The 14,940-nt window shown below is 48.5% G+C and overlaps 7 protein-coding genes across 7 annotated transcripts; 2 read left to right on the forward strand and 5 right to left on the reverse strand.

The window, feature by feature from the left end:
• Positions 1-368: 368 nt before the first annotated feature.
• FIESC28_02927 (uncharacterized protein) lies at positions 369-1,346 on the reverse strand (the record flags this gene model as incomplete). Its single annotated transcript, XM_031157076.1, has 1 exon — positions 369-1,346. One exon carries the CDS (start codon positions 1,344-1,346, stop codon positions 369-371), a length of 978 nt encoding a protein of 325 aa, XP_031018859.1.
• Positions 1,347-2,506: 1,160 nt separating this feature from the next.
• On the forward strand, positions 2,507-4,033 carry FIESC28_02928 (uncharacterized protein; the record flags this gene model as incomplete). Its single annotated transcript, XM_031157077.1, has 1 exon — positions 2,507-4,033. One exon carries the CDS (start codon positions 2,507-2,509, stop codon positions 4,031-4,033), a length of 1,527 nt encoding a protein of 508 aa, XP_031018860.1.
• A 201-nt stretch (positions 4,034-4,234) lies between these two features.
• Positions 4,235-6,093, reverse strand: FIESC28_02929 (uncharacterized protein; the record flags this gene model as incomplete). The annotated part of the gene is made up of 2 exons (XM_031157078.1): positions 4,235-4,252; positions 4,312-6,093. The coding sequence occupies 2 exons, from the start codon at positions 6,091-6,093 to the stop codon at positions 4,235-4,237; spliced, it is 1,800 nt and encodes a 599-aa protein (XP_031018861.1).
• A 1,484-nt stretch (positions 6,094-7,577) lies between these two features.
• On the reverse strand, positions 7,578-8,739 carry FIESC28_02930 (uncharacterized protein; the record flags this gene model as incomplete). Its single annotated transcript, XM_031157079.1, has 2 exons — positions 7,578-7,860; positions 7,982-8,739. The coding sequence occupies 2 exons, from the start codon at positions 8,737-8,739 to the stop codon at positions 7,578-7,580; spliced, it is 1,041 nt and encodes a 346-aa protein (XP_031018862.1).
• A 1,188-nt stretch (positions 8,740-9,927) lies between these two features.
• On the reverse strand, positions 9,928-10,755 carry FIESC28_02931 (uncharacterized protein; the record flags this gene model as incomplete). Its single annotated transcript, XM_031157080.1, has 1 exon — positions 9,928-10,755. One exon carries the CDS (start codon positions 10,753-10,755, stop codon positions 9,928-9,930), a length of 828 nt encoding a protein of 275 aa, XP_031018863.1.
• A 1,971-nt stretch (positions 10,756-12,726) lies between these two features.
• Positions 12,727-14,238, forward strand: FIESC28_02932 (uncharacterized protein; the record flags this gene model as incomplete). Its single annotated transcript, XM_031157081.1, has 1 exon — positions 12,727-14,238. The coding sequence occupies one exon, from the start codon at positions 12,727-12,729 to the stop codon at positions 14,236-14,238; it is 1,512 nt and encodes a 503-aa protein (XP_031018864.1).
• Positions 14,239-14,310: 72 nt separating this feature from the next.
• Positions 14,311-14,833, reverse strand: FIESC28_02933 (uncharacterized protein; the record flags this gene model as incomplete). Its single annotated transcript, XM_031157082.1, has 3 exons — positions 14,311-14,552; positions 14,604-14,657; positions 14,713-14,833. 3 exons carry the CDS (start codon positions 14,831-14,833, stop codon positions 14,311-14,313), a joined length of 417 nt encoding a protein of 138 aa, XP_031018865.1.
• Positions 14,834-14,940: the final 107 nt, after the last annotated feature.

Below are 14,940 nucleotides of genomic sequence, written 5' to 3' on the forward strand. Positions count from 1 at the left end.
TACCTTTGGTCGTATGTGCTTGTAAGAGAAGCAAAAGCTGAATATATGGTAATGCTTCACAGAGATCTGCCCTTTGTTACAACAGCTACCATCAACGATAGAGTGAATCGACACATTCGTACGCCAATAACGAGACACCATCGACAATATCACAAGATTAATCAAACAAGCAATTGCGTTCTCTATTCGGGGTGTTGTTCAATCTAGGTAGTCCAGGAATAACTAGAACATGGGACCTCGGCCGGATCCAAACAACATGTACATGACATCTATATGAACAAGCAACATATTCCGCAATGCAATCACACTAATACAGGCCCTCGATACCTGCGCTCAGAATGGCCAGGGGTAGAAGCTAAGCGGCGTTCTCAGTCTCTTTGAGTACCGCTGGTTTCGCCAGCTTTCTGCCGACTTGAGCTCTTGCGATCCTTGGCGCTGGCCTCGTCCACGACATCGGTATCTTTCATAGACTTTGTCTCCTTCTTCTCTCCTGTGCCATCCTCTCCACTTGACTTCTTCCCGCCGGTAGCATCCTTCTCGACTATGGTCTCCCGCTCGCCACCCGTTTCTACAACCATGCTCGATTCAGCCTGAGAGCACTCCGACTGTCTGCGCTGGTCCCGGCTCGACTCAGCCTTGAAGATAACCGTCACCTGCGAAGGGCTGTCTGCACCCGAACCAGAAATGGGGACAGCAGTGAGCTGGAAGACATCGCCTGAGAGTCTGGAAGGCATGATCTCGGGAATCCTGAAGCTGTGAGAGCGACCTCCCATCCTAGGGAGTCCCATGTTTTCCTCGGAGAGTTTGGCGATACTGGGAAGACGTTGTAATTCAAGGCTCCTCCCCTTGCGGTTTGTACTGCCCCGGCGGTTCTTTGGGGGCCAGCCACCGCCAAGTCTTGCGATAGAATCCTCGCTGTTGAGCGGCTTCTTGATGCCAGCTTTCACATCTTGCTCTTCCTTCGCCTCCTTTTCCAACTCCTCCTTGGTCTTCCAGTGGCGCTGTTTCTCTAGGGGCTGGAATCTGTTGGTGATGGAGTACCAGAGGGGCATGATATTGTCCTTCGTGCACAACCTGCAGGGAAGAGTGAGGAGGTGGCCGAAGATTCTGCCAAGGGTCTTCATTTCGTCTTGGAGTTCTCCGGTTTGATACTTCTTTATCATGTCGCATATGACGAGCATAATGAAGGCGTTCATTATAATGCCTATGATGACCCAGGCGAAGATACCAGCCTGACGGTCCTCCTTGACAGACCAAGGGTCTGTGGACTCTAAATGCCCTTTGTTGCCCACAGTTGTTAAGGCCGTCATATTGGCAAAGGAAAGAGGGGGTGTTGATGGTGCCATTTTATTCGTATGGTCGCAGCGGACCTAGAACTATGGATGGATTCCCAAAAAGAGACTGTAAAGAGGGCCTGGAAGCTGAACTTGAGCATCGAAATATGATTAGGAGTGGAGTTGAGAGAGGAGGAGAAGAAAGAGAAGAGTTTAACGAGCCCCCATCTTGTGTTTTATGCTGAGGGACTTCTCAAAGTCAAAGTCAGAGTCTGAAGATGCGCACATGTATATGTACGGATCTTGTAACCAGTCAACTTCGCCAGGACTGAGACTTCAAGAATCATGGAAGCACGCCATCAATCGAATAGATCAGTTGTCAAACGGTCTCGGACATGCCCAACGTATCGGATGAGTGTTCCTTTCAGCCGCCAAGTCATCTTCAGAGCGACATCGAAGGAGATTGAACCAGCAAGATAAGCAGATCCCATGCTTATTGGAGCTTCTGTGCCTTGAGATACTTTAGACATTATCACCAACCTTGTGTGAGAAGTGTTGCTGTGAGACCATGAAGTCAAAAGGAAGATATCCCCGAACCCACCCAATCCACCATTTTATTAACATGTGTAAGTTGAATACCTACCTGACTTTGAGTGAGTATCAACCAAGTTCAAATCCAAGTCCCGTGACTTTGAAGTTAAGTGACACTATTTCCATTCCCATTTAAACTTTCACGTCACAGTCCAAAGTATAAATGTTTAGTAACTTGGGCAAGACCAAGACCAAAAAAGAACGGGTCGCTCTCTCTGAATCAGGACAGGACGCTTGGGGTTGTAACTTCCCGATCTAACAACAACTCAAATAAACTGTGTTTTAATAATCCCTCAATAAATCGTAAATCAATTCACTTGCCCGCAAATATATTTTTGTACAAAGAAATGGTTGCCGTTGAAAGGCCGTCTGCCATTGCAAGTGCCGGTGTCATTGTCAGTGCCAGTATCAGTGCCACGCAAGTGGCAGTAACACCAAAACAATGGCAACTCCAATATCACCATCGCCCTCTGTATCGCCCTCGGCCTCAACTTCCTCCCTCCTTCGTCGCGTTGGCTCCTTCAAAGCCAGAACCGATATTTCCGAGCGTTTGGGATCTCTGAGGATGAGTGCGTCTTCTTCTTTACACCTTCTTCTCTTGCTTACATACGTATCACCAACCTCTCGAGGCTGACTTCGATATGCCTTTAAAAGCCAGTGTCAAGGAGCGCACAAGAAGCACTTCTAATCCGTTCAAAAATCGTTCGCAGCCTGTAACTCCGGTCACTCCTAACACACCAGTATCGCCCAAGTTTCCGAGACTGCGACCTCCAGTGAATGTGCCCCGTCAGAATCTTCCTGCCTGGGATCGGTCTTTTGATGCTGTCTGTCACAGCACGACTACCAAGGCAAGTTTTGAGAAAGTGCTTTCGTCATTCTTCGACAACCATGGTCGAAAGAAGCCGTCTTCTGGCTACTTCCGCCTTCCGGACGCGGTGCGGCTTCAGATCTGCCGGTATCTACTTCCCGACAACGACAAGCCTCTGCGCCTGAACAAGTTTCCCTTCAACCGAGATGTCTGGCGTACACAAGATTTCGCATCGCCTTACTCTACTCTTGGTCAGATCTCCCCCTACTTGGAAGTCTCTTTCGCCTTTCGCGCCGATGTCCTGGTCGCATTTCTCCTGGAGACAAGACTACACGCCGTCTTCTCCCCATTCATAGGTCCAAGAGTCAGCCCTCTTGTGACGACATGGCTTAATGACTACGGACCCTACGCAAGCAACATTGTGATAGAGTTAGACATGTCGCATCTGGCTTGCGGTCCGACCCCGGACGCTGCATACCTCCTTGCCAATACCGAAAAGACAGCGCTACGTCTTAAGTACTTCGTCGCGACGCAACTCCAGCGCAGTGAATCATGCCCTATGGAAAGCCTCGTGCTTCTTTGCCGAAGATTCTTCGGAAAGCGGCCCCTTGCAGAAGAACCAGAGCCAAGCAGCACCACTACCAGTCGACCACCTTCGCGCGGAGTCAGAACGCCAGAGCCATACAGCCCAAGTGGCAACAGTCTCAAACGATACAATTCTGAACCCGATGAGATGCTCTTCTTGAGCCCTGTCTCCTCCCGCGAGACTTTTCCGGACCCCCTCCCTCTTCGAGAAAACTACTGCCCCGACGGGTACCTTTTGTTCTGCAACAACATCCTCCGCCTAAAAGGTCGCATCGCGTCTATTCGGATGTGCGGGTTCAGCGAAGATTATAGTACGCGCCTGATTGGAACCTTGTTTGCCGACCAGAAGAATGTCGTTGGGTACCGCATTACGCCATCAACGATATGGCCGAAACTCAGCGGGCAGAAGTCGTATGTTGATTTGAGCGGGGGTATGATTGCACTGGACGAGCACGAAGCACCCGCAACAAACCACATTCCCGAAGCTTTGCGCAAATGGGAAGGTTGTGTTCAGCTCCCGCCTCCTCACATTGACGTAAACGGAAATTTTGTTCTTCCCGCCTTTTTGGCCGACTTGCAACAGGCGAGAGATGGGTACCTGAGGAGCGAGACAAGTTTATCGGAACGTACATGCGACGAGTTGAGCAGGGAGTTTGCAAAGAAGAGTACTATATCAGAGAAGAGGGGATTTGCTTGGATCAAAGAGCCTTTCATCAGAAACAAACTGAAGAAAAAGAAGAGACATCTGAGCAGAGACGCCGCTATTACGTACTGAGACGATATATACCATCACGAGAAGCTGGGATAACGAATAACGGACGGTTCATTTGTGTTTTCATTGGGCCTCAATGTGATAGGCCGGGTATATATTCATAAGGTCATGATAATGCAGACAACGACGATTTTGTGCTATCCAATACATCAAGAACTTGATCTAAACTTTGTCTGTAATGTTTCTTCTATTGCAAAAAAACGCTCATTGCTTTTGTAGTGACTGTGAAGTGTTAGCAGGGCTCTACATGTGTGTTACACAGTGACGGAAGGGAAACTTACAATTGCAAACTTGCTTCTGGCCCGAATCTTGGCACCGAAGATAACCAGGACCCATGGAATGAGTGTTAGGGCAGAAGCGATGCCCCCCAACACACATCCTGCAGTCTTCAGACCTAAATTGTCAAACATCATGCCTGTCAACACAGGGAAGATGCCACCCAGTACATTGCGGCTGAAGCTCTGCGCAGCCAATGCTGATGAGGCATAAATGTGATACGTGTCCGCCAGATAATTAAAAGTAGCAAGATACACAGAGTAGATGCCCCAGTTTGCAAACCCAATCCCGATGGCCTGCGTGTAATGACTTGTGCTGGTTGGACTAAGGAACGCAACAAACAATCCGGCAGGGAGAAGAAGCGATGTAAGACATGAAAAGTACAACCGAGCCTCAGGCGAATCTGCGGGAAAGTGCTTCCTTATGAAACGCCAGAAGGTTGACACTTCTTTCTCGTGGTAAGGACCGGACCAGAGAGGGTGTTTCATGAGGTTCTCCTGAAGTGTGCCCACAACTGTGGCAACGATAGCTGAAGCCATCATTGCGACGTAAACGCGCATGGACATGTTGTAGTTGTCAGCGTATAGGTACGGCACGATGGAGAAAGACAAGTAGAGGACGGCCCACGAGAATGCGGCCCAAAGGGAGAAAGAAAAGACGACAGGTTCTGTGAAGAGAAGATAGAAGGGTCTTTTGATGGAGGTGGCCATCATTTGATGAAGAGGAGGCCGCTGTTCATCAGCTTCCACAAGCCATCGAACTCTTCGCAGACGGCCCTGCTGATTGTTCTCGACCTCGTTATCATGTCCTGGTAAGGTCTTGGCGCTTGAAGCCGATGAGCTGTTGCCCGAATCTCTCTGAGCATTGGTAACCAACACTCCGTAGGCACCTGCTTCCTCGAGCTTCTCATACCACTCGTTCAATTTCTTGGCCTTTCGCGATAGCAGTACTGATCCTCGGGTTTCTTTGAAGAGAAACATGATAGCGACCAACAGAAGCCCGTCCAAGATGACTTGATGCCAGAACGACCATTTCCAAGCCAGTGTATCGTCATCAAGGTCATTGACAAGAGCAGCGGCCACCAAAGGTCCAAGTCCGGTACCAAAAAGAACGAAACCACTGAACAGAGCCATGGGAGTGTTTCTCTCTTCCTTGTGCCACAGATCAGCGATGACTCCACCGACAACTGAACTGAAGACTGAACCACCGACACCAACAAAGAACCGAGCAATCAACATGCCAGCCAAGTTCGGCATAACAGAACAGACGGCTTGGAAGATGACAAACACAAAACCAGCGAACATAAAGACAGGGCGTCGACCCCAGATCTCAGAGATGGGAGCGAGAGCCATGGGCGCCAAAGCGAAGCCCATGCAAAAGGTTGTGATTCCAACAAGTGTCGCTGTATGACTTGCTCCGATATCCCTAGCCATTGCCCTCGACGGGGGTGAATAAGTTCCAGCCGTATACGCTGTTAGCATCGTAGCGATACAGGACAGTGCGAGTAGGATGTTCTTCCGCGCCCGTGGCATGGTAAACGGCGATGCGTACGGCCGTAGATCTGGGCATTGTGGCAGGTCTTTGATAGTAGTTGAACTGGATCCATCATATGAAGGGACTATTGGTAGAGGAGTATCAAGAGTCAAGTATAGATAAGATATAGGGTCTTGGCTGCTGAGTTGAGAGGGTATCGTTGATGGCGGGAGGGTATTCTCTAGCCTAATCTCGAGATCTCCAGGGTTATGACTGGGCGTACCTGCATTCTGATGCAGTCCAGGTTCTGTCATGTCAACAAGATGTAGTGATATTGATAAGTAGGACAGTGGTATTTCGTATGGGTGTCATTCGGTATGAATCAAGGTCTGGACAAGGAGAGAAGCGATGGGGACACGGGGTCAATAATAAGGGCGAGAGAAAGGAAAAGCTGAAGAAGGGAATCCACAGTCGAGTGTGGGAGTGTAATATCCGGGGCACAAACCCGGGGTTATTTGAGGCTGGGGGTTGCAGCGCAGGAGATGAGATGAGGGCCAAAAGGCGGGATCTCAACGGGAATAATGTGGTGTCTTGGCAGGGTATCCGCTTGTTTAACATTGCGGGACCTTGTTCTTGCGCGTGACTCGGCCATGAGGAAACGCTAACGGGTGATACATTCTGTCCGAAGAGTCACAGTGAAGTCTTTGTTCTGCGGCACAGCCAAGTATGCAGTAAGAGAGGTCAGAGCAACGTAGCTTGGACGTCTGCCTAACATGCTGCAATTATGATCTGGAAGGTATTGGCATTGGCAAATCTTGAGTCTTCGTCATCTCGACGTCTTCAAGGACAAGAGAACAAAGTCTTTTCATATTCCCTTAGTCCGCCTTATGGCGACATGCGGGTTTCTCGCCGGGACAATTTGCCGTAGTGGTACACGAAATCCGAGACCAAGGCTTCGGGAATAAGATGGACGTGATCTAAGATGTACGCTAGACATTTAGCCAAGCCTCTAACAGGGAGCCAGGTCTCGAAACTCCACGTCACCTTAAGCCATCTCGAAGATGCCGTTCGGCAGCGGCCCCTTTCGGACAGCCGATGGGGAGAAACAACCAATATCATTGGTCCATGTTCCGAGGATCTCAGTCGAGACTTGAAAACAATCTCTGGAGGGGTCCGGTAATAGCAAGCCATGTCTCTTTATTACCGTTCATGCCCGGCTATCTCGTATGTAGATCCGAGATTCCATCTGACCTGTGTCAAAATCGATGATGCATACGTAGCGCTTATTGGAGGAGATCCGATTCTGTAGTGTTTGTGGCTGCCAATTTCAAATGTCGGTAAATGCAATTGAGCACCTGACTGGATGCTCAAGTTCTGGTCTCATTTCTTGAAGACTGTCTAGAACAATTTAAACGCTCAACAGGATGCAAACATACGGCCCCAACGGGAAATAAACACAGACGGACCTCAGGCCCAGCGACTTTCGCAAGAGGGAGTTGTATCTGGCTGTTGCTCTTTTATCGGTACAACACACCTTTTCACTTCTGACAGACCAGTTGCGTGAGACATGTGCTGTAGGGGATGGCTCAGTACCACGCGGCCGAGCTATTGGAGCACCGCAGGTGCAGGTGCACAATGAGAGTGTGATGAAGCAAAATGCCCGGAAATAGGTATTGACGATAATATGGCTGTTTACTTTGGCAGCCGACCCAGAGTTGCAGCTCTAAATACCGTCGCACTCTTGGCTACCAAGCACAACATTGTCCATGTCTTGATACCCAAATGTGACCCTCCTCGTTCAATCGATATCATCCGCACTCGTCTGTGCCTTCTCCTTCTCGTCAATCTTGGGGCCAAGCTGTTCCGTCGCCTCTTTCAGTGCCCCGTCTCCATCGAAATCATCATACTGCGCGTCGTCGTTGTCCGGTAGCTTCAATGAGTCCTCAGCACCTTCCTTCAACGAACCGTCCTCGTTCACGTAATCTTTGTGGTACAGAGAAAACAGAATAACGAGATATGGCTCTCCAGTCTCTTTGTTGCGTAGAACATATCTGAGTTGATGTGAGCGTTTCGGACCGGGCCTGTTAGGAATGTAAATGGAGGGCTAGAAGAAGGGTCGAGCATGTATGGTGGAAGACAACACTGTGCAACAGTGATGGCTTCTTGTCCGACGAGAAATGACGAGAAATGACGGTTGCTTACCTTAGACCTTGACCATCCCAGTACTTCATGATAGGTAGTTGGAAGCCAGGTAGGTTCAGAGCGAGCTCGGAGAAGTTAAGATATGGGTTAAAGAAGTCGAGGCCGTATGTCTGACCATACTCAAACACCCATTTCTCCTTACTGTCTGCTCGGAGAGCCCACTTCATTCGCGCCTTGCTAGTAAGAGGAGCACCAACTTCTTCACGGGCCTCGAGACCGTCTTGGTCGCCACCTTCCTCGAACCAAAGGCCACCCTTTTCTTCATCGAACTCGCCCTTCCCGACATGAACAGTGTTGAAGGAGCTTAACGCTGGGCCGTACAAGAAGGGCTTATCGGCGTATGCATCGCCATCCAGACCAGGATCAATCCACCACCGAACTATGCTCATAGCAGTGTTAAATCCGGGTGGTAGACGGTCCCGGATAGGGCGATCAAAGTCATTGCCGAATTGTAGATCGGTAGCCTTGATGCCGTCGGTATCATCAGTGTCGCCATTAGAAGGTTTCTTGGGTGTGAAACGGAATGAGATGCTGTATTGATCCTTGTTATATGCGTGAGGCTCAGTAGAAAAGTAGGGAGATGTTTTGGGTGAGTTCCGTGGCAGGCCCTTGTAGTCGTTGATGCGGACGTTGAGATCAATATCTGCGCGGTCACTTTTGATGGTGACGGGCTTGGCGGTATTGACTGGGACCTCGACCATTTGACTTGGGTCATAATCAGGCCCAGCTGTGATGCGAAGGACGTAATTCTCAGCCATTTTGTCTATCCTGTCTAGATCTTTTGTGCTTTTATGTAGGTTCTTGCTTTTTTAAAGAGTCTATCTTGTCTAGAACGCTTGCTCTATGCGGAAATGGGAAAGACCAATGACGTAACTGAGTGCGTTGATAAGCTCTTGCCGCGATTGACGATTACCTTAACCTACAGTCGCTATCAAAATTGATGAAGAAGTTGAACGACAACACGATAGAGTATTCCCATTTACGTTATTTGATAGTGGCGTTGATGGAGGTCTTGTTACTAGTTATGACGTGGATGTTTTTTCACCTTGACATACCATTCACGTCTTCCTAATTCGATTGACAGTACCACGCCAGACCCAATGGCAGTTTTGCTATCATTTTGAACTACCTAGGTAGATACGAAATCATCTGGTCAACAAAGCGAGCCTCCAGGCCTTCAAACATCGCAGTAAAGTAGATACAGCTAATGTACAAATAATAGCATCGCATTACATTATCTGGTTTGTTGCGGACTATAAATGTAGGACGTGCTGAGTGCCCATCTGGCTCCTTTCGAACCAAGCATGTCAAACATGATCAAGAATGATCCTACTAACCAATTCAATGCATTTTTTTTTTTAATCTCAAGAAGCACTCACTAACATTTCGCAACCATGGGAAGGCCTCGAAGTAAGCAGTCAGGCAAGTAGGATGCCTCATGAATGAATGCCTGAGGCGCCAATAGTCCTGCTGCCTACGTCCCTCCTTCCTCCCCCGTTGATTCCCCAGTCCCCACAGTCCTACCGTCCTCCTCGAGTCCCTCCCCTTCTTATTTCAATCGAGTCACTTCAACCAACATTAAGTGCCAACTTGAAGCTATCACCAGATGCTACGCGCTATTATTTCCACTGCTTTTCGGACATCAGCGATGATCTGATCAGTTTGTTTGTTTCCATGTTTTATTTATTTGCATATATATATTTCCCAGATAAATACTCTACAGAACCAGAGTTGCCAGCACTCCAACTCATTCAGCAGCAGTTGACAGGATGCCAACGGTTCTATCTAAACTTATTCTATGGCAATGAGAAGTTGAACTAATTAAACTGCCGATACCCAAAGATAACTCTCTCGAGTCAATTATTTACAAACGCCTGCTTTGAACGCCGATTCTTTTTACTTCACTGTGCAGTGCACGCACCTCACTATTACAACATCTTCTTCACTCAGCGACGCATCCAAAGGTCTTCTTGACCATCTGTTGACCTGCTCTGAGCAATATGTGCCAGCGCATCAATCGCTGGATTCGTTAGCAACGCCGCAATACTCGTGAGCGAGGGGTGCATTGGCATACTCTGCATGTCCATCTTGGATCTTGTTGCGAAGTAGAAATCTTCGTTGATCCTATCCTGCTCATGTTCGCCTGGACGATGACAAGGGCAGAACTCAAAGTCTGTGGATAGCGGTGGGAGATCTGGTGTGGACAAGCGGGTGTCCATTGGGGTCCTCGGGCACCAGTCTTCACTGAGAACGTCCCTTTCAGAGTCATAGATGTCCAACTGTCTCTCTCTGAATTCCGTGGGAGTCGAGTGGCACCAGGATCCCGTGTGGGCAAGACCTCCATCCGATGGTAGGTGTGATGTTTGTCCATTCATCGGCAAGGAACCAAGGGTATTCTCAAGTGAGACCCGAGGCTGCCTGCGAGGCGATGTCGAGTATAACTCATAATCTGAGTCCACCCTCAGAAGAGACGGCTGACTGGCATGTGAGTACATGTCCAGGTTTGTCAATTGGTGCAATCCACGTGATCGTGGGACATGAGTCCGCAGTCTCGCTTCAGCTTCAGCTTCTCTGCTCCACGCAGCACCATTGGAAGTGTCTGCCAGATGCGATACTCCCACTAACTGGAAAGGTTCAGCTAGGCTTCTCGGCCTCGTTGAGAGTTGCTGTCTCTCGTCGGCCTCACGGGGTCCCATAGCTTGGTTATGGGTTCGCTTGAGCCTATAAGTAGGCGATGAAGGGGCAGATTTAGGAAATGGACGACTAGCAGCCATCTTGTCATGCAAAGGGAAGTATGTGCTATTGGTATAGAGGTGCGATATGATATATGGTATATGGGCGTCAAGTGACGGCGACAGCAATGAAGGTCAGATATACTATGAGATGAGTCCTACTGATACTTATCAGACTCTTGAGTGCTATCAAGTGATGAAACTGAAGAGCAATGGATGAATCGAGATGGGTTTGGAGCGATTTTTGATGGGTAGTGAGAAAGGGTATGAAGAAGGGAGAGAGCAGGAGAAAATATCGAGGGGGGGGAGGAGGACTTTAAGTCGGGAGCTCATGGACGACAGCCCCCCGCACTGACCAATCAGAAGACAGTATCTCAACCTCACACAACCTCATCCTGGCCCTTCTCCCCATCCACACTTGGTTACAAGACTATCAACATATTCCTTCCTTATTGTAAGTTGTTCGAGTTCATATAATCGTCACTCAATTTGCCAGAAATCCTCCGAGTCGTATACTCGCCTGGTTGTTCGACCCTTTGGTTCCTGGGTCCAATGCGTGAGTGTCTGTGTAGGACAGCAAAGTACACCATTCCTGCGGGTTATAAATTGATGCACCTCGTAGGTTATTGTGTTACGGATATATACAGCTCGCGCAAAAGAAGCGGCTCGGTTTGGGATGTACAGAGAACACTTACTCTGTAACTGTAACTTCGCCAGCATGCTGGTCGACGAATTTGCCACATGAGCAGCCGTCCTCAATCCATGTACACCTGTTGTGTTACTTGCATCTCTACTACACACCGATGAATCTGGTCGCTGATGGGTAATGCTTTTTGTTGATGGTTGAAGTAATGCGCGGCTACGAGTCGTTGACACTTGAAGTCATACAGATACAGATATCTGTGTATACAGACTGCAAGGTTGGAAAGCAATGAGAGCGGATTACGCAGTGCCTATTGGCACAATTACGAGCTATATGCATAAACTTTGGTAAAGAACGTATCTGGTACTGTACTTACCTGAAAATTTCCGTAAGCCGTATCCTTGTCAGTTCCTAAGCCTAGGTACATATAATAATGCCTCCAAACACGTATAAGTCGAAGTACCTGGACTTGTAATTCCTTCAACTTATCCCGTCTTAGGTACTGTACATCCTGAAATGAAGTAGATGCAGTGTCAAGGCACCCTCATACTGGAAGTTGGATGTATCAAGTATTGCTTCGATCATATGTCTAATCAGCCACTGAGATATACTTGGCCGCAGGGTATCAGAAGGATTGACCGCCATAAGCATAAGAGAATAAATAGTCTAGTCATCTTATACCAACTTAGAGAAGCATTTAGGCTGCTTTATTTTGGTAGCCTAAGCCTTAAAGGATATTTCTTCTGTTGCCCATCTAGCTTGGTCAGATCGACCGCTGAGTTGCTTCTCTCGAATACACAAACCCGGGTCCACAAGTGACATGAAGCGTATTTGTGAGATGCAGTTTTACGAAATCTAATCCGAGCGGGTTTTGTACTACCCTTAAAAAGCCATAATTCAACAGCAGAAGATCTCATACCCTCGAGACATCACTCGGTTTGGCTTGGTGCCGGTTCCTTCATTACCCGTCTACCAATTATAGCTTCGTTACTCTGTCTACTGTAGACAGCCAAGTACAAATTGCACAGCCAAACATCTTGTCATACTGTCGACTACAACGGATGAGGAACGTTGCATGCACGAACGTACATGGGCTGTTCGTCGTGCGGGTCAAGGATGTAACTGTTAGTTGTGGCTAGAATCATCAGCCACAAAGCCACCCCTGTATGTAAGGCCAGTCGATCAGCGCCCAGCAGCTGATGATGATACAAGTGGTACTCGGTACGCCCCAACGAGATCTCATTCAACAAACACGTCACCAAAGATTTTCATCTTCAACAAGCGAGAAAAAAAAAATTCAAATTTCATTCTTACACAACTTCTCTGCTTGAAAGAATTAAAGTCCTGGTTCACGGGCACTGGAACATCGCATGATCGGTACATCTTTCGGTGAATGGGTCTTTATCCGCCTATCCATCGCCTTCTTTCGCTACACGCCATTAATTTACATATTTCTCATTTTCCTCCTTCCTCTCATCCAGCCCGTCGAGACAATATTTCCAGCTCTCTGTGTTCTCCTGGCAGCGTTGTTGGCAGAGACTGTGTACTACTTATTTATATACAGACCATTTCTCGGCCGGCTCAAGCGCGATGCAATTCACCCGCCAGCACTTTCGCGTAAGGAACGTGAGGCTCTGTTTGAGCGGTGTTTTGGGAATGTGTCGGCGCCGGATATCTATTTGAGGTGGTGGTTTCTGGATGCGGATCCGCATGAGATTCGAAGGGATAATGTGAGGGAGTTTATCTTGTGGGCTTTCTTTGAGAGGCCTGATGGTGAAGAGTTGGTTGATGAAGATGGCGAGACGGTGGAGGAGGAGGTTGAGCATTATCTGAGGCGTCTGGAGAGACGACTTGGACGACCGCTCAAAACTGGGCGGGGAAATGCGAAGAGCCTTCGTCTCACACTTGACGGCATCACGACGACGTATCGCAGTCTTCCCTGGTATATCGTCATCTTCATTGTCGATCAGGCCACCCATCTCGCCTTCCGCTGGCACGGATTTGAGTTCTATCGCCGACCTCGCTCTTCTGCGCTTCGCATGTTCCCTCCGCGACCACAAGAGCTGTATCCAGGCCGACGGTCTCCCTCAACACGATTGAGTTACTGGCACCGCCCGCACACAGCTCAAGACAAGCTTCCCGTTGTGTTCTTCCACGGCATTGGAATTGGATTATGGACATATGTTCGTTTCCTGGCTGGACTTCATGAAACCGATGATGGAAGTGGAAGCGTTGGTGTAATCGCCCTCGAAATCCTGCCAATCTCATTCCGCCTCACGCCAGCCATCCCTGATAAGGCCGAGTTCTTGACTCAAATGACCGCCATCCTGGATCACCATCGTTGGGAGAAATTTGCCCTCGTATCGCACTCTTATGGCTCCGTCTTGACAACTCATATGCTCCATGATTCCAGGCTCAAACATCGCGTACCATCACTTGTCCTTATCGACCCTGTTACCATCATGCTCCATCTTCCTGATGTGGCATACAATTTCACTCGCCGAAAGCCAAAGCGAGCAAATGAGTGGCAGCTGTGGTATTTCGCCAGCACGGATCCCGGTGTAGCGCTTTGTCTCGGTAGATATTTCTTCTGGCGCGAGAATATCCTGTGGAAGGAGGATCTTTTGGGAACCCAAGACGATGGCCGCCGTACAAGACATGCTGCAGTGACACTTTCTGGTCGCGACCTCATAGTCGATACGGCCACGGTTGCGGAATACCTGGGAGTTGATCTGGAATCGCGCACTCGAGGTGTAGTAGCCGAATCGCACAACGGCGTCGAGGTGGTCATGTTTCCAACGCTGGACCATGCGCAAGTGTTTGATGATCGATCAAGTAGAGATTCGGTGATTCAGATGGTTAAATCCAGATGTGAGAGTTAGTGGATTGCATCTCCGGTATAGCCTAAAATAGACAGATTGATGCGGACGGTAATGAAATCTTTGTTCGGCGCTTTAGTTCTTTGTTGAAATGACATCGCCACCGAAATCAGTCAAGTCCGCACGAATGGGAGTTGATCCATTTTGAATCATGAGCAATTGAAAGTCTTCATCGGAATCATTCTTGATCTGGTGCTCGACCCATGCAGGCACAAAGGCAAAGTCTCCGGGTGTGAGTTCGTGGTGTTTGAGTTCAGAGTTAACGGCCTCGTTGACAATCAGAGTACCCTTGCCAGAGACAGTGTAGATGATAGTTTCTAGCCACAAATGTCAGTTTTGTATCCTCATACAGAAAGGTAGTAACTGACCTTGCTCACTATTATGTCTGACCGTAGACTTGGAGTGTGGTCGCGTTGTGATAACTTGTATGTGTCAGTAACGCAGAGCCGGTACTTGTGTCTGAAACAATCTACTCACCAGAGACACACATATTGTCGCACTTGCCCACAACAGCGGGACGTTCGATAACAGGACCTTCAACGGTTGGATGAGTCGGTTCGAGCTGTTTGGCACGTGTAATATTGGCCGAAGCAGGCATTATCATCGGAAGAATCTCCGAGATAAGGGGTAAAAGGGAGGCCATCATTGGCAACTGATGATATACAATTAATTAAAGACGGTAAGTGCGAAAAAAAAAAAAAGGAT

Source organism: Fusarium coffeatum, assembly GCF_003316985.1.
Source record: "Fusarium coffeatum strain FIESC_28 chromosome Unknown BRIP53273_contig_62, whole genome shotgun sequence".
Lineage (NCBI taxonomy): Eukaryota > Fungi > Ascomycota > Sordariomycetes > Hypocreales > Nectriaceae > Fusarium > Fusarium coffeatum.